The sequence below is a fragment of the Semicossyphus pulcher genome, unplaced genomic scaffold, assembly GCF_022749685.1.
Source record: "Semicossyphus pulcher isolate SPU_LCO1_2020_fin unplaced genomic scaffold, fSemPul1.0.p SCAF_18, whole genome shotgun sequence".
NCBI classification, from domain to species: Eukaryota; Metazoa; Chordata; class Actinopteri; order Labriformes; family Labridae; genus Semicossyphus; species Semicossyphus pulcher.
The window spans coordinates 20,655,057-20,681,242 of record NW_027211691.1 but is presented as its reverse complement, the minus strand read 5'-3'; the positions used below and the strand labels follow the sequence as shown (position 1 = coordinate 20,681,242).

The window sequence follows — 26,186 nt, the reverse complement described above, 5'->3', positions numbered from 1 at the left end:
GCACCTGCTCAAATCCAGTTCTGAACTTCAGCAACACAAACTTCAGACCAGATATTAAAATGTTCAGACTGCTGTGGTGCCTTCTCCTTATCAGCTGCTGTTATTATTCAGGTGTAAAATGAGCTGCCACAGGTGGACATGTTGCTTTAGTCAGATTGTATTAAGTACACAGCGTTATCAACACCCGGGCAGCAGGACGGCTCCCGTTAGCGAAACAGCCGATGACAAGCTGCCTTCATGGTGTCCGCTCTTCTGCTGACTGACGTTAATGTGACATGTATTCAAACACTGTGCGGAGCTACTTGTTAAAGTGTCATTTTCGACGGAGACTGTGGCACATGTGCTGCATAATCAACTCCATAAATCATGTTTAAACAAGCAGTCTGTGGTGAAGGAAGACACGCTGCTGAATGGAGAGAATGTTTTCTTAAGTGGCGCGCCTTAATGATGCACCAAATATTTACATACGCCTGTGAGTAATTATCACGTCTGTTTTATGCACCACAACAGCAAACTATCTTTGTCCTTCACTTCATATTTAATTGTAAAATAAAGTGTTGATCATTGAAACATTTAAATATGACACAAACATTTTATTGACTGAGAAGAACACAAGAAGTTATCTACAGTGACGATGAGTTTTCTAGCCTTACAACAGTTTAATATTTTATACATGAACTGAAAATACAAAGTTACAGTAAACATGCCTTTTGATAAAAATATCTTTACAAAAAAATGTACATTTCTATACAACAGTTGTCAGTTACACATCTCGACAAGCCCCGTGTTAAAACCTGCAACGCGCCCCAACAAACTGTCAGTATATTGTTTTAGTAACATTTTAAACTTTTCTTCCAGTTTACTTTTAGTTGAAATAAACATTACAAGGACTATTTACAGGGCAAATTCAAAGTGAGTGTTTCAGGTGACCCAGATAAATTACAACAGTTAAAAGCAGTTTTTTCTTTTAGTATTCTTTGCAAAACATTTGACACATCACCATACTGCTCATTAAATAACCAGCAAAAAAGAAAGAAACATGAAGCAGAGCCATTTCCTTTAGTCATGTTTTTGGGTACAAAAATAGTGCGTAATATTACACGTTATCATCATTCACCAGACACTTATTTTGAAAGAGCTGCAGGACAGACTTTTTATTTTATGTATTTTTTCAGGCAGCGCTGCCAAAGTCGATCGTTGTGTTCATGAATGTGTGCACAACAATTTTAGTGTTTAAAAAGGTCAGTCCAACTAAACCCAACGTACTTTCTTCCTCACCCCGGCTGGCGTGGTTGTATCAACCAAGGTGTGCAGATTAGAAGTAATAAGGATGGATGGAATGATGTTTATGATGTTCCAAGAAAAACAAAACCCCAACACTGTTTCTTTTAGGTTAAAGTAATAATGTCGAAGATTTTCATTTAAATAAATGTCTGTGAAGTCACTATGTATTGCCGAACGAGGTAACACAATGGTGACTGAGCCTATGGCCCACTGATGAAAGCCTTTGCATTTGCAGTATTACAGACTGGGTCTCTTAAGCGGCGCCCAGTTAGTGACGAGTTTCCATCAGCCAGCAGTGGTTGGTCTGCCAGAGAGGGTAGGCGGAGCTAAGCGGCTGTTTTTCCGCTCTCTGCGAGCGTTGCGAGTAAACAGTAATCTACTATGGCTGAACAAACAAAGAAAAGATGGATGACTACAGATGCAACTTAAAAAATAAGTGAAAATCCAAAGAAAAAGAAACAAACTCAAGGGTTACAACCGGAGCCAACCGTGGACGTCACACATGCAGCACTGTCTGGATATCTGGGAAATGAACCGCGATTACCGTTTATCGCCACAGGTGCCGCCAAAAAGAACCAAACTGAGCTCTTCGAGATTATAACTTTAATAATCCACAGTTTTAGTAGTTAAATCCTCTAAGATGTGTGGATTTCCCGCAGTGTTTAAGAGACAGTGCAGTTGAACTTGCCATTTTGACGCTTCAAGTGCCACAAATGAAATTTATTCTCCCGTGATTACACTGAGGAGGCTCCGAGTCTCAGAGGAAGACGTGTCAAAATCAACGAGTATCTGCTTGAATAGTCACCAGAGGGCTTTTTGTTATTGGGGTGAAAAGACTCATTAAACTAACAGCACTGAAAACACATACATACAATATGAACTTCTGATGTTCAGTCAGTATTAGAATATGTTAGTCCAAGAAAAGAGGCTGTGTGCTGTCATGCTTTTACTTTAACTTTAAAGAAACAGCCTCAGGAGGAGTCATGGTGCGGTCAGAGTGCATGTTCATGCTTCCAATGTGAACTGTTACAAAAGAGGAAGAGTTCAAACTGGGAGTCTCAACAGTTTGAGAGTGGGTGGCTGTTTATATCACTGCACGCTGAACTTATACAAGCAAAGGAGAGGGAACGATGTTACTTGGCTTCACTCAGTGCAAGGACATTGATGGGAGTCTTTAAAGCAGTGGTTCTCAACTGGTGTTGCCTCAGGAGCCACCACCACCTCCTGAACCACAAATGGAGACCCACATTTTTCAACCACTCAAATTTCTTTTAATGAAAAATGATGCCGTTTGGACCCGAGACGGAATGAAACATTATACACAGTACGTCAACATCACAAAACACTGCGGTGTAATAGTCAACCTAAAGGACCAGCAGGTGGCAGTGCAGAAGAGGAAAATACTCCCTCTACAGAAATAAACTCAAACAGTGCAACATAAGTCCAACTACTGTTAGAGTAAAGTTTCAGGAATGTAACTGTAGCTCGGATTAACCAATCAGTGGATACAGTGTGAATAAACTACACTACTACTGTATGCAAGTCATAGCAAACGCATGTCCTTCAAAATAAAAGCGCAGCACGTTTTTTCAAGCACACATCCGCGACCCACCGGAAACAGCTCAGCGACCCACTTTTTGGTCCCGACCCACCAGTTGAGAACCACAGCTTTAAAGTGTTGTATAATAAGCTGAATAATTACAACTTTGTGGAAATTTGAAGCAATCCCGCTAGCTCGTTGCTCTGTAATACCCGTTTCCAAAATCAGCGCGTTGACGGGGGGGGTTTTCAGACCTGCTAATAAATGCTGTTTGTCTCTTTTCCCATTGCCAGTGAAGTAAACACGCCTTTAATGATGTCACAAATGGGATCAGTAAACAGTGAAGATGTTATGGTGGTTAGGTCTTTATTGTATCTATGACTCATTCAGTCTGTTTATCAAACTCGGTGCCAATCAACTTGGAATGATGTTCGAGCGCCGTTCGGACGGAGACGGGAGGAATTTGTGGCTGAGATGACGAGGAGTCGCAGAAGTTACCAACGGAGCATAGCATCGCGCCGGAAAGGGGGCGGAGATTAGCGTGTCAACACGGGTTTTGTGTTCCCATCAATGCCGATGGGAACACCCGGCTTTTTTAAAGAGTGGGAAAGAGGCTTTAGATGCGTTTGTTCCCCTTCTGTTCAGACTGATTTCCATCCGACCTGATTCAGGTTAGGCCAATCACAGAAGTTTATTTAATAAGGGGCGGATCAGGCCATTGAGGCATTTATATAAACATCCAAGATGGCTGCATGTGGCTGTTTGAAATGTTTGTATTCTTTACGGGGTCAGTAGCAAACAAACTGGATGGTAGTTTTGTGACACACACAGTAAGTGTAATGTCTTGCTAAACGTCTGCATATGTTGAACTGGAGGCCATATAAAGTCAACGTTGGAACTAGCTACCTATCCTCGCAGCTTACCGCTACATCAGACATTTATTAATCTGATTGATCTTGAGGCGTTAAACACTACAGCTAATACATACATACAACATTTTCAGCCTAATTCAGTGCAATGAACAATGAACTTGAACACCTGGTGCTTATTAGCTGTAGTTCAATAACACCTGCCTCCTTCTGAGAATGACTTTAAATATAACTGAAAGCTTGAGACAGCATACACGCCTCTGTCACTGTTTGGAGTGAATTTAGTCTGTTACTTGGAATAAAAACCATAATCAAGAGCAGAACAAGCTCACATCCAGTGACTGGTGACATAATTCCGTTGAGTAAATATATTGATAATGCGGTTAATTATAATTGCTCAGCCGAAGCTCGAGCTGCATTGGAAACGTTTGCGTGTTGGCAGCTCCACATGGAAGAAAAGTGAGCAACAAATCTGAAACTAACTGAGTGGAAAAAGCAACCAATGACGGCCAGTTTGGCTGTGGTTGTACTTCACTTTAATATCGACTTCAGGGACATTTTAATCAAAGAAGAGGGATACTTTCCCCCCCCATTCTCTCGCCAATTACGTAAGCTGTTTTAAGGCAGCGATAGCCAGTGTGCCATGTTGGATTACTCCATATTTATTCGGAAATGTCACACAATCAGATCAAATTAAAGCCAACATATTATATCATTCGTTTTCCACAGCTTCCTCAAACCTCGCTCACATGTCTACATAAGGCCGAATCAATGCGGGACGCGGAGGGAGATGGAAAAGGAGAAGGAGAAAGGGCGTTGGCTCCTGCACAGCAGCAGTGCATGTTGGGATTGCGCAGGCTGAGCGGGGAGCGGCGCATTGAGACATTAGGGCGCTGCTCCCTGGCAGGAGGCCTGTGCCAGCGTTGGCTCTGTACCACAGGAAGCCCTTTCTGCTTCTCAAACTTGGCAGGAGGAGGAATATATGATGGAACAGCCCCTCAGGGCGTTTGTGAGATAAATGGATAAAGCTGGATAAAGTTATGCTTACAGCCACCGGCTTATGTATGAGTCAAATCTGTTTCATTCATTTTCTGAACATCACATCGCTGCTGCAGATTGTTCTGTCAGTTATTCATTAGATTTTTGAGCAGCAGCGGAAATTCATTGAAAAACAGTTTGTGAAATTACAGCGCAAAAACACATTTCATAAAAGCAGCAACAATTGATCAAAAACGTCGTGTTCCCTTCTCTCCACGTAATTCAATTTGTAAATCAGAATAAAAACACTTTATTTTCTTCCCATCTGTTTTATTTTTTCAGCAACAGGAGAAGCAAATGATACTGTCAGCCTCTTGTAATGAAATAGAGATTGCACGACATATCCGTGAGGCAAACTGCATTAAAATGGGTCTTAAATACATTTTCTTTAGAGAGCACATCACATTTGGTTTGTGCTGCACAGTTTGGCATCTAAATGTGATTCAGCGTCTCTTGAACACAACTTACAGTCCAGAATGGGTGTCTCGATTCCTCAGAGATCCTTTTTCTGCCTCTTTAAGGTGATGATGAATTCTAATACCACCGAGCGCGGGTGTCTGCTGCCTCCTCCTGCAGTGATAAAGGAGAAAACTGATGAAACACATTATGGGGCCGTGTCTCCTCCTCAAACATGGTGGCTATTTATAAAGCTGTAAATCTGATGAGGATTAGGCTGAGTTTTAAAGCTTGTCCGTTTTGAATGGCCTCAGAAATATCCCGGGAAGTGCAGAAATCTTTTGCTGGTAGCCAGAGCTGCCTCTGTAATCCTTCTGGACATGACTTATTGGAGGTTCTTCTCACACCGATTTTCTATCCGTGGAAGGCCTGCGAGCAAAACATTCATACATTCTGAGCAACCTCCAGTGGGATTTTATGCTTCTTAAATGTATGTGCAGTGAGGGGCTTTTGTGAGTTGGCTCCCGATAGAATTTCAAAAGAGCATACATGTGGAAAGGGAATGGAAAACTGAAGCGTAACATGTGGTCTCTTAAAAGGGGGATAGAAGTCGGGCACCAGAGTCCGGGACAGGCAGGGGGGGAAAGATGAAGTGTTGCGAGTACCTACATGAATCTTTTAATTTTATACATAAGTTAACTTTTACAAAAAACATGATAACAGTCTTTGTTGAATATTTATCCAGGACGCAAATGGGGTTTAAACTAAACAAAGAAACTCTTTAATAATTCGGATGAGTGAATAGAAACTTGATGTTAGCATATCTGCTTTTTTACTCAGTACATGTTTGAATAAAAGCATCCATAATTCTGCTACAAATTTAACAAGAAGCAGAACAAAACATTTAACATGCAGGCAAGCAATCTAACATTTAGAAACAGATAAGCTAATGCTAACGTAACATGATCCTGGCCTTTAGATGTGAATCTGACAATACTTTGATTTGGCTAGCTTTTGTTTTGTGTTCGTATAGGCTACTGATAAGAGCTGACGACCATCTAATCTTTCTTTATCTTACCCCACATAATGAAAATATGCATGTACGTGAAATGTGTGTTTAAAAAATATTTTGACATTTTGAGAAGTACTAGTATTTCAATTGAAAACGTTCAGAATGTACTTTACAATAAAATTTGTTTTAAGCTGATGGAGCTAACATGATACAACTTATTTATGGGTGAGCTTTGGGTTAGCCCCATTTATGCTAAGCTTGCTTCACGCTCAGTCAGACTTGTGTGAACTAGTTATGTCTAGAATGAGCAGGAAAACAGAGCTTTTTCAGCCACCTCATATTCGACAAGAAAAACGTTTCTAAACATGGTAACTTGCACATTAAAGATGTTGACAGCCTAAGAAAAGCTCAAAAACCGTTAAAATAGCAGTTCTCTCCTAGTAAAAGCCACTGTCAGTCAAAGCTGGTGTTCTCTGTAATCAATAGAAGCAATAATATTTAAAATTGGCACCATAGCTGTTGAGAAATTTGGACAAACAGCTCGTGGTTTCGCCCATTCTACATTCCTACAACACCCAGCGTGCATTGCGCCCCTCCCTCTGAAAGGAACGGCCCAGCGAGAGACGCTGGAGTGAAATACTACTGTTTTACTGCAGGCAACAGCTCAGAGTGGGACAGAATCTGAAATATGACGAGAATATACCGGTGGATCGTCTAACAAATCTTCAGATCTGCAGTCTACATCTCAAACCCGACGATTTTGAACGAGACATGACATCGGAGGCGGGCGTCTGAATTGTTTTCCAGGGCCAATTTGAGAAGCAGGTAGCGTCCTCCAGAGGCACAGAGCGAAACTGAATTTTTTCCTACCACACTGGCATTAGCTCCCCGTGATAGCATGATAGGATTGAGGTTGAAACATTGGCGAAGTGACCCTTTAACTTCAAAAATGCATGAATAAGACAGGAAACAACACGAGCGAGAAGTACACGGAAAGAAGACTAAATCTCCAGGACCAAAATATGACTAAAAACCTAATAATTTAAGCTAAGCTAAATTGTATATGAAGCCTCTAAAGAACAGAGCCACGTTCTGCATTTCTTCTGCTCACCCAGAAGCACAAAAAGGAGACTGTAACAGATCTGAACTCATCGTTACACCAACACTCTGTGAATCATAAGCACTGCTAAGCATCCCCGCTATGAGAAGCCAGCCAGCGCCGAGCCAACTGATGATGTGGCTGCATCATTACCCACAACACCCTGGGAGGCGAGAGGCAGGAAACTCTTTACCTTGGGCCTCGGCATTCATACCCCCTTCCACACAATTCAATTAAACGAGTGTTGTTTATGGGCAGTTCTGGCCCATTGCAATGCCATTATTGCTCCCTGTGTTGATTTCAGCATTAGCCGCCCTTCAGTGGAGCTGCTCTTTCAAATGTCATGGAGCTTATGACTCAGGAGATGATTAACGGATGTTTAGAGATGCTCACGACACAGTTCAGTGGTTCTGGCTTTTAATGAAGACTGGATGTAAGGCCTTTAATCAGGACTGGCCTCTGAGACCTGTAGCAGACATTTAGAACAACCTGCTCTAACGGACACTTAAATAAAGACATTAAAAACTCTCACCTGCTCTCAGTTGTCGATATCCGATACGTGGTTCTCTATCTGAAAAGGAAAATAGCAGAAGTTGAAATCACAGATATTACGTTGCATTTTAAGCCGAGCACTCGGGTTGAATTTAATCTTTTCCAAAAGGTCACAGCTGATATATGCTGAACAAGAGCAGCTATGCCAACCTGCACAACTGTCTTTGTGGTACATTATCACCACCTGTGATCAATGTGACCTTCAGGAGACAAATAAATCTCTCCCACCACGTCTCTGAAAAATAGTCTTCTATTAGCGAGGGCACCGAGCTTTTATCAAGGATGGTTTGCCCATGCTCACCTGGTTAATGGCTAATAGATAAAGCGCGGTCAAAGGCATGGCCTCACCGCATAGCTGAACCCAGACGAAAGCGAGGATGATTACTCTCACGTCAACCCTTAAACTTGAATCATTGTGCAGTATGAAAGAAAACTGAAAAATATATTAATTATATTTTATCTTGAATTTAAAAGCCTCATAATATGGAGCACTGTGGGTGTTTTAAAGCCCCCCGGTGGGCAGATAACCGCTATTAGGTGAAAATATAATTAATAAAGTTTAAAGAGCCAGCAGTTGAATGGTTCAAATGCTTTAAATATTCAAAGCACAAAACTGTCTTCTTCTCTATGCAAAACATTTCCAACAACTACTTTGGGCCTGGCTGTCAATGAGACACTATTTCAGCTATTAAAGTTGCAGCTTGAGCATTTCCTGCTTATTTTACCCCATTAAAAAACACAGTCCCACCTCTTCTTTCAAACTGGTTGGACATTGATGGACATCACAATTCTTGCATGTCAGTTAGATGAGAGAAGGCGGGTGAATTCTGAATATCTTTTTATCAGATAGAACAAGCAAGAGAAATTGGGTTGGGTATCTCTTACCATTTTCTGTCATCTTACTGATCCAAAAATTAATCAATGAATCAAGAACTAGTTGATTATGATATAATTGCTGGTAACACTTTCTTTGAAGGGGTGTGCATAAGACAGAGGTTTTCCTTTCCAAGGTCACTAAAGAACAAGCACCACTGTAAATGTAATTTTCATTTTGATAATTAACGCCGTCTTAAATCGCCTGTTTTGGTCGACCAGCCCTCTAAAACTCAAAGTACACACATGTAAAATGAGTTTCTGAATGGAGAAACATTCGAGCTGGAACAGCTGATGGTTGGCATGTTTACTTGAAGGCGATCGAAAGATGTTGACAGTTTAATAACCCAATCTTTTATTCAGCTTATCGTTTCCTTTAGTTGATTTAGTTTATTCTCTTTCCAATGCTCCGCATAGTCACATTAAGAAAATGTCTCACGATGTTCAAGACTGCTTATTTTTGAGCAATGGATACTTAAAAAAGCCATGTTGAAAAATAACTTATAATAGTCACCGTTTCACTCAGATTACAGAGGTGGGGAACCAGTATTTTTAATTGTAAGGCTGCAATAAACAATGAGGTAACACTTTCTTTGAAGGGGTGGGAAAGAGACTGACATGACACCTTCATAACCATGACATGACACCTGTCATGAACATGAATGAGTCCTTATGAGTCCTAATTCAAAGTTGACATTGTTTGAGATCAACTTTGCATTAAAAATGACATAATTGACCGAATGACACTTAATGACAACTGTCATGAACACTCACTAGGACTCATTCATGTTCACCCCTTCAAAGAAAGTGTTACCTCATTGTTTATTTCAGCCTTACAATTAAAAATACTGGTTCCCCACCTGTGTAATCTGAGTGAAACAGTAGTAACTACTGTATAAATTATTTTTCAACATGGCTCCAAAATAAATCTTTTTTTTAAGTCATATCCATTGCTCAAAAATAAGCAGTCTTGAACATCGTGAGACATTTTCTTGTGACCATGCGGAGCATTGGAAAGAGAATAAACTAAATCAACTAAAGGAAATGATAAGCTGAATAAAAGATTGGGTTATTAAACTGTCAGACATTTTGAAAAACATCTTTTGATCGCCTTCAAGTAAACATGCCAACCATCAGCTGTTCCAGCCCGAATGTTTCCTCATTCAGAAATTCATTTTACATGTGTGTACTTTGAGTTTTAGAGGGCTGGTCGACCGAAACAGGCGATTTAAGACGGCGTTAATTATCAAAATGAAAATTAAATTTTCAGCGTACGAGTGGTGCTTGTTCTTTAGTGACCTTGTAAAAGAAAACCTCTTCAAACTGTTCTGCACTCACCACCTCACGGTCACATCCACACTGGTCCATGCAGGTCTTAAACCAAGGGCGTAGAATTGGGTAGGAATATACAAAAATTACTTTATTATATATTAATATATGATACACGTAACTGTTCCACTTTCAACCTGCGGAGGAGGATCACTCTGTCAGTTATAATGAATGGATAAAACCTATTTACAGCTACAAATACCAGTTACTGTGGTGGAGAAAAAGACAGAGTAATTTCTTCTTTTCAGTTTCAAGCAAAGATGAAATAATAATAATTTGTTTGTGAATTCATAATTCCTTCATAAGGCAGAGAGAGTGTCCTCGCTAAAACTACTCCGAGACTACGAGGAGATATAATGACATGAATAATCAGATTTTAAATCTTGCTATACATTTTTTTAATGAAGTCAATTAAAAAAGTTGTTGTCCCCACCGATGTTACAAAGAAAGCTGAGGCCTTGTCTTAAACGCTCTCCTGTGTGTCCTGCTTTAATTACAGCCTGCATGGTGTGAGCGTGTGGCTGTGTGTGTGTGGGCCTGTGAACACTTCCACTGAGCCGGGGTCGACAGGGAGAGACTGTCAGTCCAGGCGCCCTCACCATTCACTCATGTGAAGCTCGTCTCGCTCTGATCTGTGGCCATGAATAATTCTGGAAAATTAACTTTCAGTAGGCGAGGACTGTCTCCCCACTTGAGATCTCCCACAGTGCCTTGCTCTCTGCCTCCCTGTCAGCCCTGTCAACTGTTTCTCTCACCAGATGGTGGCTGCCTTCTTCGTCGTAGTCGTCCTCGCCTCCGTCGGTCATCTCTCCCGCCTCCACGTCCAGCGCCCCCTCTCCGGCCTCCTCCCCAGAGTTTTCTGCCGTCTCTGACACGGACTCCTCATGCAGGGAGTCGCAGTTGTCCTCGTACTTTCTCTGAGCCTCTGAGGGAGGAAGAAGGGCACGGTGACAGGAAAGTTTACTCCGCTGCCCTTTGCTGTGCACGAGCCAACCGCTAACAGAGTAGACACACTCCTATTTTTAACAAATACGGCTTTCCACACCAGCTGGTATATTATTTTATTTCACTTGAACTTTATAACTAAATGAACAACACAACTGCCAACCACAGCATCTGTTTATTAACTTCTAACCTAACCCGAAGACAACAAGAATTAAGTGAGTGTAGTCACCGACAGGAACTGCTGTTGCTGTGCTGCTATCGCTGTGTGGGCAAGGTGTTAGCGCTAGTTGCTACGAAAGCTAACATTTAAACGAAAGATATTTAGGGACTAAAAGTGAACTTGGAAGAAACTATTGAGGTGTCTTCGGACAGAATAGAAAACAGATTTTTTACCTTGTGTCATTAGCATCATTTAACTAATGCGCTGTTTGTATTTTTCCAAAGAAGGCTAATGTACCGACGTACGTTAGCTAGCTAGCATTTAACGCACCAAGGGCATCTGCAGTTCTCCCAAGTTCTTTCTGTTATATTCCTCTCACATCTGTTTGTGAAGCTCACTTAAAAGACAAAGGATGAGGGAGAGTTTTTTCACTAACGGTGGAACATTTTTAACTTGTACGGATGCTTCTTTGTGTAAAATTTCAAAACAATATGGCAAGCCGTTTTGACATTTAACTCACTCCTATCAGGAATCATATTTTAGATATCCATAATCGCATTTCTTCTAGTCAAAACTGTATTTTGGCTAGTTAGGATTTTAATTAATGATATCCACAATGACATTCTTACAAGTAGAAAATGTATTTAAAGATATTTCAAAATTCAATTAAAGATATCTGTTGAAGTCCATTTTAGTCAATGGTAATTTAATTTAAAGATTTTGATATTCTGGTAAAAAGAATTAAAGTAGTTTAGTACAGAAGTAAGAATATAATTTTATGGGATATGTTTGATTAAAAAGAAGAAAGAGGGATTGTTATGATTTATTTGAATATAGATTTGGTGAATATTTTGGTTATGGGTGGAGTTAAGTAATTATATGGGGCAGGATGTTTGGAGTTATTCTTTTGTCCTGGTATCAAAACGGAAATTGTGGACCTTTTCGAATGTCAAATAAACGGAAAGTGAATTCAACGGATCCGTGAGTATCATGACTTATTTTAAAGGATCACAGTGGACACGCGTCAAATAAGCAACGAGATAAGCTCCTACTATCTTACGTGACATTTTTAACACCTATAAGAAATTTGCCACTACAATATCTTTAAATCTTTAAAAAGTACAAGTGGCTGTTATAACATTTAATAAGTAGACTGGATATTAATTATAGATACCTGTAATATAATTCTTCCTCGTCAAAATGAGCATTTCAGATATCCGCAGTGACATTCTTACTTTCGTCAATGGTCAGTTCAGATATCTACGACGTCATCCTTCCTCGGAGAAATCACTTTTTGACATAGCATCCAAAATTAAATTATGGGTATCTGGAATGTTTATTTCAATTTAGATATCTGAAATGGAAATTAGTATTATTATCTGTAATTAAAATCCAGTCTGCTCATTAAATGTTAAAAGGCTTGCCACAGACCGCTGCTAATTCTCTCTTTGACACTTTGTATGCAATCGCCTCAAAAATTTGCAACCGTGTTCTGTGTGAACACAGTTTAATGATTAAAAACCCAAAGTAAACAACACCGTTATCACGGCTCATGATTTTTGTTTTTAATCACAATAAATTACTCTATTATCAGTCTCTTTATAAAGTAGATAAAACGCATGTAAAGAGCAGGAAATTCTGCTGTGGTCTTGTTTCATTTGACAGTTTTTCAGTTTTAAATACCAAATGTTGTTGCTGAAAAACGCTAATTCCATTTTTTCATAGAGTACAAAGAACTCAATGTTCATGTCTTTGCAACCTAACTTAAGAGAAACACATTAAGAGTTCAGTCCTCTAAGACACATTTCAAAGATTATATAATTTCCCCCCCAAAGCTTGGAAACTGTTCACACCTTTGTTGTTGGACTATTTTAGTTTTATGCTCTCTGGCATCTGAAAAAACAACTTGTAGCCAGTTTTTAGCAAAGTCCAAACTAAGCTGTCTGGATTGTGTCTCTAATTTCACTTATCCTGGCAGCCCTGCGCAGGCTAACCACTGTTTTTAGAACCGATTTAAAAACAGATTACCTTTAAAGCCCCAACATATCATGCAATAAAGATTACAGGTTCAGTTTTCATTCTCACTTCAAACACATCCATAAACAGTTTGCCTGGAGGACGACCAAGACGCGCTGGGGTTTATTCAGCGTTCGACTACCATGAAACAAAGAGCAAAAATGCTCCGCTTTAAATAAATGATTGCAAACATGCCGTGTGAAGAATGTTAGCGATATGAAATAAAGTCTACATGACCTTTACGGTGAGCTGCACACTCGCACTGCTGTAGTGTAGGGCATCTATAAAGACCTCTCATAGAAAGTGAGTCAGCAGGCGTTGACACCTGTCGGCTGTTATGACAGAGAGCTCTGCTGCTCTTATCTCCCAGAATGTCACTGTGACTTATGGCCGGTGTTTGCTCTTAATTTCCCTCCCTCTGTGTTGCCGCCTTTTTCCCCCTTCCCTCTCTCTCTCTCTCTCCCTGCTATCTCTTCTTCCTCTTCTCACCAGAATCAGCTCTCTGCTGCTTCTCGATCTTCTCCAGGCGACCCAGCAAAGAGTCGATCTTCATCTTGATCTGAGTCAGCTCCCGTTTAATAGTCTGGAGCTGGTCCGTCTTCACTGCTGAGGCACAGAAACACACACACACAGCAACATTTATAGCTACTTCCAGTTTGTTTTTTTGGTCCTAATTTCTTTAATGACGCTGCTCGGTACAGTTTATCACAAACCGCACGCTGTCATCTGTTAATACTCTTAGTTTTGGATGGCGTATCATCGCTCTGAGTCACACTTTCCTCAGGGAAGAACATCTCAATCTGGCCGACTGCAAAGTAACCAAGTTAAAACTGTGGACCTGCTGCTTCCAATTTGAAGATGAGTGCTCGGCTTACGCCCACCATGCTGTGCAGTGCAGCTCAAGTTTTCCTCCGTGATGCCAGTATCTGAGCCGACTGTAAACTATCTTTCAGTTGGCATTAGATGATTATATAATGTTTACGCTGCCGGATATAGTCTGCTTGGTGAGGAGTATATAGTTGATTTCAGACATACTATATCTGTAATGTGATAATCTCGAAGATTTAATTTAAATAAATGTCTGTTAGTCTCTATCTATCGCAGAATGAGGTAACACAATGGTGACTGAGCCTGTGGCCCACTAATGAAAGCCTTTACATTTGCAGTTTTACAGACTGGATGTCTGTGGCAACTTTCGCGGAGTGGTTGGTCTGCCAGAGAGGGTAGGCGGAGCTAAGCGGCTGCTTTTCCGCTCTCTGCAAGTGTTGCGAGTAAACAGTAATCTACTATGGCTGAACAAACAAAGAAAAGATGGATGACTACAGATACAACTTCAACAAGAAGTGAAAATCCAAAGAAAAAGAAACAAACTCGACGCTCAGATGAAGGCAAACAGTCTGAAAAGGAAAGCGACCGTCAGCGAGGAAAATCAAGAGTTACAACCGGAGCCAACCGTGGACGTCACACATGCAGCACTGTCTGGATATCTGGGAAGTGTGCTCCTGCAATTACCGTTTATCACCATAGGTGTCGCCAAAGAAAACGAAACTGAGATCTTCGAGATTACTGCTTTAAATTTTAAAGCAATATTTATTCCTTCTCTATATAATAGTTCTATAGTCGGTGGCAGATTCTGTAATTCCTGTACTGGATGATCTACTGTTGCACTTTGACCTTAAAGTATTCAACAAGCAAAACAAGCGTGGGCTTTTATTTAGCAGCAGAACAGAAACAGGCCTGTATTTGTTTATTTGGTAGCAGATTCTTTAATTCAAAGCACAGCTTTTCAGCTGAAAGTAGGATTATTGTAAAGACAAACAAAGGTTAAAAACACATCACATAAGACATTACATTATATATGTAAGTTTTACACAGCAACGACTTCTTATGAACTCAAAACACTTACCTTTACTCCAAACGTGTCGAACAATATGGTCTCAGATAATAATTCATTTCATAGCAAGAACTGTGTCGTTTTGTTCCTGCACACAGTCTCTACACGGACACCAGCAAATCAAATACAACACGAGGTGCAGTCAAACAAACTAAGAGGACATTTGCACAAACCTCGGTGAAGATTATTCTGTAGAAGAAATGTTTTCTGAACAGTTCTTTTGTCTGTTAATCCAGCAAAGGGAAAGAATTAAATGCTCGACACTTGTGATTAAAACTGTTTTTATAAACAAAATATCTGTATTTCCTTTGAAGTTTTACAATTCATACATGCAACTCAGCCTGCTCATTGCCTCACTAGCAGATACGGGGGGCACAATATGTCCCCCCACTGCTTCTGTTTACTGCCTCATGAATAATTGCGCTCCCCGTCCCCCTGCTCTGCTTTGGATCTCACCCTCAGTGTTCACTCTACAATACATATCTGAGATTTGGGTAAATGTAGCGTAACCGTATAGTGTCAAAGTTTGACTCTAAAACCTTGATATGCAAATGAGATGTGCTGAAAAAAGAGGGGGGAAAACATTCATTTGAGGGACGTCACCATTAATTCAATCTGGCTGCTGAAACACGGCTGTGCTTCTTAGCAGCTCAAACTGAGCAGATTAAGGAATTTAAAGCATAAAGTAATAAGATAATCTCATTCTTTAACCCTCGGCAGCTGAATGTGTCATCTTTTGAGCGGCGGGGGAAGAAAAACAAGACACCAGAAGTTGAGAAGAAAACATAAAATTCTCTTTGACACCTATCAGATGCTGTCAGTTGCTGGAGAGAGGACGGGTAAACAAACCCACGAGTTCCTGCAAAGCTGCAGCCGGAAAAATAAGAGGCACGGAGACACACGCGGGATCCAAACATTACTCGTCTGCGTTCACGTCTGCATGCGCCTCTGTAATTTATTTTAATGTATATTTACACCCACACCGCATCGGAACGCAGAGACATAATGTCTATACGCTGATATGCACGTATGCGCATAAAAACATGCATAAAACATGGACTGTTAGAGATGTCAGCGCGCGATAATAAATTCTCACATATTAGCCGGCCATGAAGCAGATTTCCTAAAAAGAACATTTTAATCTTTCAACAGAATCCAATTTGAAAAATGAAAAATGCAGCCCAAGGAAGGTTCAGTGCAAACGACGTGGTATTTTTCAATATTTGACTTCTATAAAACGCAGCAGGGTGATTCATATGTGCATGAGGAAAAGACAGAAAAGGGGGAATATATTGCCGCGCTGACGGTGGTAATACGTGTGTGGAAGTCTCAAGATTGAGCCTCATGTTGTTTTGTGAAGCAGCCTTCAACCTTAAAGCTCCACGGAAGCAGAAAATCGACCTTTCTGGATGGGCAAAGAGCAGAAAACAGGGCATACACAATGATATCTCGACGGGGAGACACACTGGAGTGTCTCCATCTCCTTCTCAGCTTCACCTGCCTGCAATGTGTACAAACCATCAGCCATGAATACACACGCTTCCTTATTCCAGCATTATCTGAGCTCGCTCTGGGCAGCTTACTAGTCGTCCTTTGATGATAAGAAAGTGTGGAACAGTTTCTAATTTATCGCCGCCTCCAGGCAGTTTTTCCTTTTGTGCTATCAGTCCCCTAAGCTGCAGAGAGAAAACACACACATCCTAATCCAACATCGTTTCATCAGCGCTGCATCTTTAAATAGCTCGGGTTAAAGGGAAAGAGGGGAAAACCGTATTGTTATTTAATAAGCATTAGGGAAGATTTATGGAGGGAGTAATGGATCTAAATTTAGACCTCATGATGAACTTCTTATTTGGAGCATAGCGAAGATCTCTTGACTCACCGGTCTATGAAGATTGAAGCAGACAAAGAGTTTTGAAGCTGGCTGTGCTGACGTAATCAAGTCTCCAAACAGCTGTTTTTTTAAAGGGGTCTTATCTGTCAAATGATATTCTCATATTCTGCATGAGTTTCTGCCATGTTTGGGTGTTTATTGTTCACAGTGAAAAAGTGAAAACTGCATAATTCTATCTTTTTCCAGAGTTACATTTAAAAAAAGGTCGCCTCTGAAACGGGCCGTTCAGAACAGCTGCAGGTTTCTAAGTAGAACCTTGCGTTTGGTGAAATCGACCAATCGTCATTCACCTCAGGCTGCCTTCTCACACGAGCTTGTAGTCAAGTCGTTGTCAAGATTTCAACTTACCATTCTGATACCTCCTGCTGATTCTGGCTCGTACACGTAAGGTCGAATAACCGATCCTAGAGCAGCCATGTTTTCTACAACTTTGGAGTGACAGTGCAGTGCGGCCGCTCCCCCACGTGGGATCACACGTGGGGGAGGGGCTACATGGTCACTCCAAATACTGTCAGCCAATCGTGGCTAAGGTCTGACCTTTGGATGGCAAAACGGCTTGTTGGTTTCAGGAGGAAGGACAGGCTCCGAAAAATAATGAAATTAAAATATGTATAAAATTTTAAAAAGGAAACAAACTTTACCAACGTGATTCAAAAACACATTACAATCATAGAAAATTGATTGTATAGAATAAAAATATAACTAAAATAAAGAACTACAAATAAAAAACTAAAAATACCCAAACATTTTGTATTTGTTTTTTATCTAAATATGAACACTTCTTTATTAAACCCCCTCAAAAGCAGCAGCCTGAAAACAAGCAAGTACAGACGGGTGCTGGTTCATAATTTAGGAAGGCTTCTGGGGCAATTTTCATCCAACTTTAAATCTCTTTAAAGCACAAAGCCTCATGATTCTTGCAGACCAGCTTGTTTTGCAACAGGAATAAATGTCAAAAAAACACACATTTAATGCAATGCAACCAATTTTCTATTATTCTAATGAGTTTTGGAACCACGTTGGTAAAGTTTGTTTCGTTTTAAAAATCATATACATGTTTTAATTATTTTTCTGAGCCTCTCCTTCCTCCTGAAACAAACAAGCCGTTTTGCCATTCAAAGGTCAGACCTTAACAACGATTGGCTCACAGTATTTGGAGTGACTGCGTAGCCCCTCCCCCACATGGGGGAGCGGCCGCACTGCACTGTCACGTCAAAGTTGTAGTAAACATGGCTGCTCTAGGATCGACTTCACTCGGCTAGTGCAAGAAGGCAGGCGAATGACGATTGGTCGATTTCACCGAACGCAAGGTTCTATGTAGAAACCTGCAGCTGTTCTGAACGGCCCGTTTCAGAGCAACCTTCAAGTCATTCTGGAAACCTTCAAGTCATTCTGGAAACCTTCAAGTCATTCTGGAAAAACACGGAATTATGCAGTTTTCACTGTGAACAATAAACACCCAAACATGTGAACCCCATGCAGAATATGAGACTATCCATTCTAAAGATATAAAGGCCCCTTTAATACATTTTTTTTCAGGCTCACTCACCAGCGAACACTTTCAGATAAAAGTTTTGAACCTTGAGGTCGCCATGAAACCGAATCCATTTGTACTTCTGCTCTCCATCTTTCAGTCGTAGCTGTTCGCTGTATTAACATTTCATTATTACTCCTCCAAAGTAGTTCTCATGTTCAGTGGCAGAGAGGACCCTCTTCCCTTTGCCGTTTGGATGCAAATTGTCTTCACACGCTCAAATGACTCACAGGAAATGATTCAGCATGAAGTCCGCCGTTACCGTTTAAAATTTTATTACATTGAAATGAAACTCGCTGTGAACTGTTCCCTCTCCTACAGCGATGTTAGAGCGGCATGAAGCCACTGAATGCAAGTTGAATGGTTTTCCAAAGCTGCTGCTTCACCTCAGGAGCATTAATCAGGGCTGCCTTTTGTTTTGGATCCGTCCCAGGAGACGGAATGTATTTCTACCTGCTAAGGTAATTTCATGGATTAAAATGGTGATTATTGTTTTGTTTTTAATTATTTCATCTCAAAATCTTTGGAAATGTGGTGATGGTGATTATTTTCAAATGTCGTGAATGGTGTGATTATCAAGTTAGGATGATGGAACAGTGACAAAAACTCAATTTCACAGGTTTTGGAGAAGTTAATGAAAAATAAATATTTTCTGTCACCTAGCAAATCAATGATTGGACTTATCGCCGCAGCTCTAGTTTACTTTAAGGCCAATTCTGCCTTTAGATCGTGACCCCCATGAAGGTCATATAAAAACGACCTTATTTCATCGTGTCTGGGCTTGTAGAGAAGAAGGGGCTTGTAAAGGGTTAAAGCTGCAGCAGGCAACATTATTTCATAAGAACAAACTTCGATCATTACATTTCAGGAACAATATTAATCTGAAATGATGTTGATTGCTGATCTGTGACTGCGAGCACCCGCCCCTTTATATTTAGTTAGTTTGTCCGGTTTGAATCAAACAACCAATCAGGGTTTGCTTTCCACGTAACTGGCCAATCACAGCGACTCTGTACAAACAAGAGTCGTCCGGCTTCTACGTGACTTGTGTCAGCAGCACGCATGCAGAGGTCGTGTCAGTCCGGAGCTACGGCAACTTGCGGTAAATTTCCCGCGCCTCCTTTGCCGAAAAACATATATAAGCAAAAAGAAGGATGAGCTTGGAGGAGAAAAAAGCTACAAAGAGAGCCCTCAATAAAAAGAGGGATCAAATGAGTGGGCGTGTTCAGCGGGGTACACACTACAAGATAATCGGGCAGATTTTGGCCTCGATTCCCGCCTTCAGACAACTGAAGCAAAGTTTTTTGATGGTTCTAAAGATGATCTTGCCAGATGTTCCTGTGGTGTGAGGGATATTGATGATTTTACTTCCCCCGATCTGCTCAGAAGGCCGTCGTGGCAGCACCGTTTTTGAATCGGAAATATAAAATTTTTTCAATAATTTACGATCCGTTATCCTGTTGTGCGGGGGGGAACCCCGATGACAGCCGAGCACACACTCACACGAAACGATAGCCAATGGGGAAGCAAGCTGACTGAAGGAGGAAGCACAACAACCGTAGCCATGGCGACAACTCAAACGTGAAGCATAAAGTAACATACAGCCCATGTTCACGCCGTCTCCACCACCTCTTCCACAGCTTGTTCTTTTTTCTTCCTGAATTTTCAGTAAAAAGTCCAAAAGCTATCATCACCAATTCTTCCTGCCCGTCGTCTGCCATGTTTGTTTACTCTAAAGTCTTGTTTGACCGTGAGAGTTCTGCGAGTCGGAGTATAGGGACTGTACTATAGTACTATACTACTTTTAGTGTGGGCCGGGCATTAGGGGCTGAAGAGCGAAGCGATGCAGAGGTTGCCCTGTTCCTTCTTGACAGGTAACGGTAGCACTAAGCTCCAACACCTAGAGGTAAAAAGGTGGTCCACACCAAGAATCATAACTGTAATGATAACTTTTGCAGTATTTGAACATTTAGCAATAAAGTGTACTTTTTGGAATGAACGGCATCTCTCTCTTTCTCTCCTTGTCTCGGTGCTGCAGAGAGACGCACCACACAACAGCTGCGTGGCACACACCGGTTGCAAAATGCGCGTGCATATTTTATAACTGGCAGAATGTCCATGTTGCTTACTGCCACTTTAATGACTTTACTGTTCTCTATCTGATATTAATTAAGGGGTCATGTGCATTATTTACTATGATTGTATCCAGTATCCATGGCAGCCCGGGGCTTCAAAAGGAGAACGAAAAGATGTAGTCATCACTCACAGTCTTTCCTTAATAGACTAAACAGGCAGAAGCCAAATCCTGCATTCAGAATCTGACAGTTTGTCAGAGAGGGTTTGATGTAGGAAAACACAAATCTATCCATCCTCATAATCCATGCGTCTGACGGTCGTTTCCCTTCTCTCCCCCTCTGGTGAATCATTACTCGTACAGCCAAAGTGCTTCAAACTGCCCACACTGACCCGCCCTGCTGTTTGGACGAGCTAACCTTATTTTGCTGTCCAATCTATCCGGGCCAAACTCAATACAAACAGTGATTTTTCACAGAGCTGGCAGGGGCAAATTAGTCTCCCAAACATACAGCTCAGACAGAGGAGAGAATCCATTGAGTCTGTCCAGAAAGAGGATGGGAGATGGGTTTTTCTCCTCTTCTCTGTAAAACCAACTGTGAGCGGGTCCTCCTGACAGACCGCACCAAGCTGCTCGGCCTGATAACACCGGCCCAGACAGGCAACAATGAAACAAACACTGTAGCCAATTACAGAGGCTACGGATGAGACTAACAGAGCTGACCACAGCTCCGCAGAGATGGCCCCAATCTCGCTTTAATTACATTTAGGTCGTTATAATGCATCACCGGTTAATCAGACAAACCGAATGAGATCCAGATGGATCCAGGATGACAGGAATAGCGCCGGTTCCTGAATGCGAGCCGCTCGGTAAAGCTCGGATTATATTTGTGTTTGTGATTTTGCTCTACATCGCGGCGCGGCTTGTTCTGAGCTGCTGGAGTGAATTAAATAGCTTTTTATAGTGAATCACGCCGCTGCTTTTTCCCTCTCAGAGCAGCGGTTTTAAGATTGCATTATGCTTTCAGGTTTTTTTTAAAAAGGACAGAATGCCATTAGCGTAATTAAGCAATGTTCTTTTGACAAACATACTCCACAAGACAAAGTAATAAAAAGCACCTTTACTGTACGTACGTTTTAGCCCAGAGGAGGAGGAGGACGTGGGAGGTCTGGAGGACGAAGAGGAGGAAGAGGAGGATGTTTTGATGGGGAAGGAGGTCTTCCCGCGGCGGGAGGAGGGAGCGAGCACCCTGGAGCGTTTGAGGGGGATCACGGCTCTGGGCGGGGGGGCCACTCTGCCGTGGTAGTCGAAAAGCCTCGAGAAAAAGAAAGAGGGCAATGTGAGACTTCATTTCGTACACACGTTCTTTTTATATGAGCATTCATAAAGTGTCCATCTACTGGAGCTAAAAGGTTTTCCGCTTCTAAAGCCCATTATCTGCTCCCAGTATTCTATTCCAAGATGGATTTTCAATGGATTCCTCTTTGGTTCTTTCTCTCACACAGAACACATGAAACAAAAGACATTACATTTCAAATCTACCAATATCCCTCTCGTCTTTCCAGCCCATTTCACGCATGCAAGTAATCCTGCTCGCATATCTTTTAAAAGTGAAGAGGATGAAAAGAAGAGGGTGCTAAATGTCAAATGAAGGTGTCAGCTTAAGCCGCTCTCAGTGACAGTGGACGTCTGTCACGGCCCTCAACAGGTTTGACATTTAGAAAATGTCTCCGCAGATACGCACTCTGATCACAGACGGATAAATGACAGACACAACAAGTGTTCCTTCATTAGCATGTTCAAGCCTGCACGCTGGATCTGTGCAGTCATTTTGATAAGTTGACTACTTGAATGTGCTTCAATGGGAGGGTTGCTGAATTACATCTGACAAGGAGAAAGTTTTAATTTGGGAAGGAGCCATCAATCGAGAGAGAAGTCATACTGGCAGTTAATTTTACAGTGTCAAATTAAAGCTTAGCTTACCATTACTTAAATAAGGGTAGAGTCTAAAAGCTAGCAGGCTAGTGTCTCTTTTTAGCATTTCAAAAACCTCAACACATAAATAAAAAATGTGTAAACAATTAATTAATCAGAGGGTTTATTTGCTTTGCGTTATCCTGCACCGTTAGCATGTCCAGCTAACTAGCTAACTACAGGAGCAGCTGTGATCGTTAACAAAATTACTTTGTGATGTTAAAGGCTACGCTGAAAAAGCCTGGTCCTGGAAGCTAGCAGGGTTTAGCAGACCGATTTCCTGTGGAGTCACCAGCTGTTACCGCCCTTACCCTTGCGTAGCCAAATGCCGCTCCTGTCACCTAGCAACAGGTAGCTAGCGGGCTATCTAGCTAGCATAACTAACGTTACGTAACTTAACCCACCTCTTTCGTTTTTTTAAACATGTGTATCACTAGCTATTCGATTGAGTTGAAACCATAAACTTTTACATTTATAGTGCATTCCTTGGCTATTTAAGAGTCCACCATCTCGTTTGAATTGGCGCACAACAAATCGGGAAACGTTGGGCCGTGAAGGATGCACCCGATAGACCCTTTGTGGCCCGGGAAAAGGAGGACGCATTTGTCGGTCGCATCTGTAGGACCCTTCAAATTGGGACAGCCTGCGACACTGCCCCTGGATTGGGACACAGCTGTTCTAGAACAAACATGTTACTTTTAAATTGTTCCTGATTTTATTTATGAATTCTTGAACTAATTAGTTTAACACTACTTAAAGGAACAAAGTTGCTTCTTTAGTTTGTGGCTAGCCATGAAGCTAACTCCTGGCCTGGAAAATGTGAGATTTAGCCTCAGTTTTGAGCACTAATATTTTTAAGGCACCTATCAGGTGCATATTTCAGACCCCTTTTTAAAAGATTCTTAAAATCAAGCAAGTTAGCTAGAAATATATACAGGTGATATGCTAAATGCTGTGAACTAATGTTAGCTTAATAAGCTAGTTAGCATAGCTTATAAAATCTGTTCGGGAAAGCTGTGATTTCAGCTAGTTGATTGTTATTTATGAGAACTTTTTTTGAGTGAAATAAATAGTTGTATGGCGCATTTAGGAGACCTTACGAAGGGTTTTATGTTCTTAGAAATGCTTTTTCACTTGGTTCAACACGTTGAAATCAACCACCTGGAGTTCATAGCCTTCTGATGTTACACTCCTTGAAAGCTAAGCTCTCAGATTTGGGGCAAGGCAGTTTCCTGGACTCTAGACGCTGATGTTTCCAGTGGCTGGTCTGTTTTTTACCATCCAAACTGCTATGAAATGTTTGTTTTCCTTCAAAAATATAGTCTTTAACAGTCTCTTACATTGTTGGTTTATTTCTAGCAAATAATGGACCCTCAGAACATAAAGAGGACCCCCTAAGCGTGACAGGGCTCGTGGTAAATTGCTTCCTTGTTAAATCCAAAACTGTAAATGACACATACCTGCTGTAGAAATCATCCCTGTAGTACTCGTAGTCAAACTCATAACCGCTGTGAGAGAGACAAACAGAGGGGCAGACAGGGGAGGAGGGTGCACACACACAGGGAAGTAGAGAGATAAAGACGGTTCGTATTATGAGAAGCCATTTTGAATCTGTCAAACGTAAGCAGATCAAACTCGAGCGGTTTTGACTTGAATGGACACGCTCTAGTTTACGCCTAAAGCTGACTGTAGGTTAAGCAGCGAGACTAAGCCAGGCTGGCACGCAAAGACCACAAATCAACAAAGAGAGAAAAAAAAAGTTTACAGTCTGAGAACTGAAGGAAAATCTTTTCTTAGACCCCGGAGAGGAAAATCAATGTTCAGAACGAGCTCAGGATGGCGACTCATTTAGAATACGGAGAAATAAAATCAAGAGGAGAGGAGCTCTTTGGAAATGTTGTTATTCCCACAGGAATTCTAATTAGGATAAATGTATTACTATTTCAATTTAGAGCAGTGTAGTGTTGCTGCTCCTGCTCCTGTTCCATAATTACCATATTACATCCTGGCTGTTTTCAGCTGCAGCTACAAAATGCAAATGAGGGTTTATATTAACACAACTAACAAATGAGTAAAATAGGACATGCAGTGCAACAAACCAACAGTAACGAAAGAAGTGGTGACAATAGAACTTTTGCTTATAGACAAACATGTCGGCCACTCTGTCACATTAGGCTTCAGTAAACAAGCGCTGCTTTGATCTGTTTGTGACCAGGAGATGTGTGTGTGTGTGTGTGTGCGGGGCAGAAAATCAGGGTCATGCATAATGAAGCTTATAAAACAGCATCTCCTTTGAGCTTTACAGACCCGTGCTGAACAAACTTCAGTCAAGGATGGGGAAAGCATTAAAAACTCAATTAGAAATTCAAAGTTCAAAAGAAACACATAATAGGAATCCTCTTATTCAAATATTACTCCACATTTACATCAGCGTGTTCAGCAGGATGGGAGAGATAGTGAATATGTATGACAGGAGCTGAAACCCCCGCGGGTGAAAGGCGTGAAGATGTTACCTGTAAACGGCAGAGAGCGGCCGTTTGGAGCCCGCTTTGGGCCTGTAGGGCTTGGGCTCGCCCGCCATGTTTATGTCTGCAAAAGAAACACAAACACACAGACGGATAAAATGTCTGTCACTCAGAAACATGCAGTAATGAGGATTTACAGGTGAAGCTTCATTTCGCATAAACAGTTAATGAATGGGTAACAACACACTATTCTGGAGCTGTAGGAACATAGACAGCTTTACGTGTTAATTCATGTGTTTGTGATAATATCTACTCCTGTGGAGCGTGTGTGTAGGGAATAATATGCAAGCAAAGAAAGGCCCTAATAATCTGAGAGCAATTATTTGCTTTTATCCAGTGTCAACAACCTGAATAGAGTTCACGTCTTTCAACACAAGAAAAAGGCTTTTGAATCCAAGTGACTTCACTGTATTCAGGTGTAAATAAATGTCTGTTAAGTCCCTATCCATCGCCGCATGTAACACAATGGTGATTGAGCCTATGGCCCACTGATGAAAGCCTTTGCATTAGCATTTTTACAGACTGGCTGTCTGGTGCGACTTTCAGGGATAAAATCACAAGCAGCGCCCAGTTAGTGACGCGTTTTCCATCACCCAGCAGTGGTTGGTCTGCCAGAGAGGGTAGGCGGAGCTAAGCGGCTGCTTTTCCGCTCTCTGCAAGTGTTGCGAGTAAACAGTAATCTACTATGGCTGAACAAACAAAGAAAAGATGGATGACTACAGATACAACTTCAACAATAAGTGAAAATCCAAAGAAATTTGACGCTCAAATGAAGCAAACAGTCTAAAAAGGAAAGCGACCGTCAGCCAGGAAAATTAAGAGTTACAACCGGAGCCAACCGTGGACGTCACACATGCAACACTGTCTGGATATCTGGGACGTGTGCTGCTGCAATTACCGTTTATCGCCACAGGTGTCGCCAAAGAGAACAGAACGATCTTTGAGATTACTATTTTAAGTAAAAGAAATGAAGTGCTAGAAATTAGGTTAGGTTTTAACCTTTAACTTTTTGCTTCCATACAATAATATTTGCCACAATTGTTAAAAAAAATTATGAGTGAGAACTTCTTTATAAAATGTTTAAGCGCGCTCAGCACAATAGAAATCTATTCAGAGGACCATGAGTGAAATCAGACTCCAAATTCAACATGACTTCTTAACACATGAATAACATTAGG

General features: G+C 41.2%; 1 protein-coding gene across 3 annotated transcripts in view; it reads right to left on the bottom strand.

The window, feature by feature from the left end:
• Positions 1–572: 572 nt before the first annotated feature.
• Positions 573–26,186, bottom strand: part of LOC138595781 (RNA-binding Raly-like protein) — a 119,503-nt gene continuing 93,889 nt past the window's right edge. The window contains exons 3-9 of one of the 3 annotated variants that reach the window (XM_069667195.1): positions 24,997–25,072; positions 23,944–23,991; positions 21,643–21,824; positions 13,603–13,716; positions 10,748–10,917; positions 7,771–7,809; positions 573–5,301 (exon numbers count right to left, since the gene is read on the bottom strand). In XM_069667195.1, coding sequence (XP_069523296.1) covers positions 7,777–7,809; positions 10,748–10,917; positions 13,603–13,716; positions 21,643–21,824; positions 23,944–23,991; positions 24,997–25,072 — 623 coding nt within the window. In that variant the 3' untranslated portion in view covers positions 573–5,301; positions 7,771–7,776. Of the gene's footprint in view, positions 5,302–5,477; positions 5,557–7,770; positions 7,810–10,747; positions 10,918–13,602; positions 13,720–21,642; positions 21,825–23,943; positions 23,992–24,996; positions 25,073–26,186 lie in introns of those variants that run through there. The other 2 variants (XM_069667192.1, XM_069667194.1) reach the window with 2 other exon arrangements.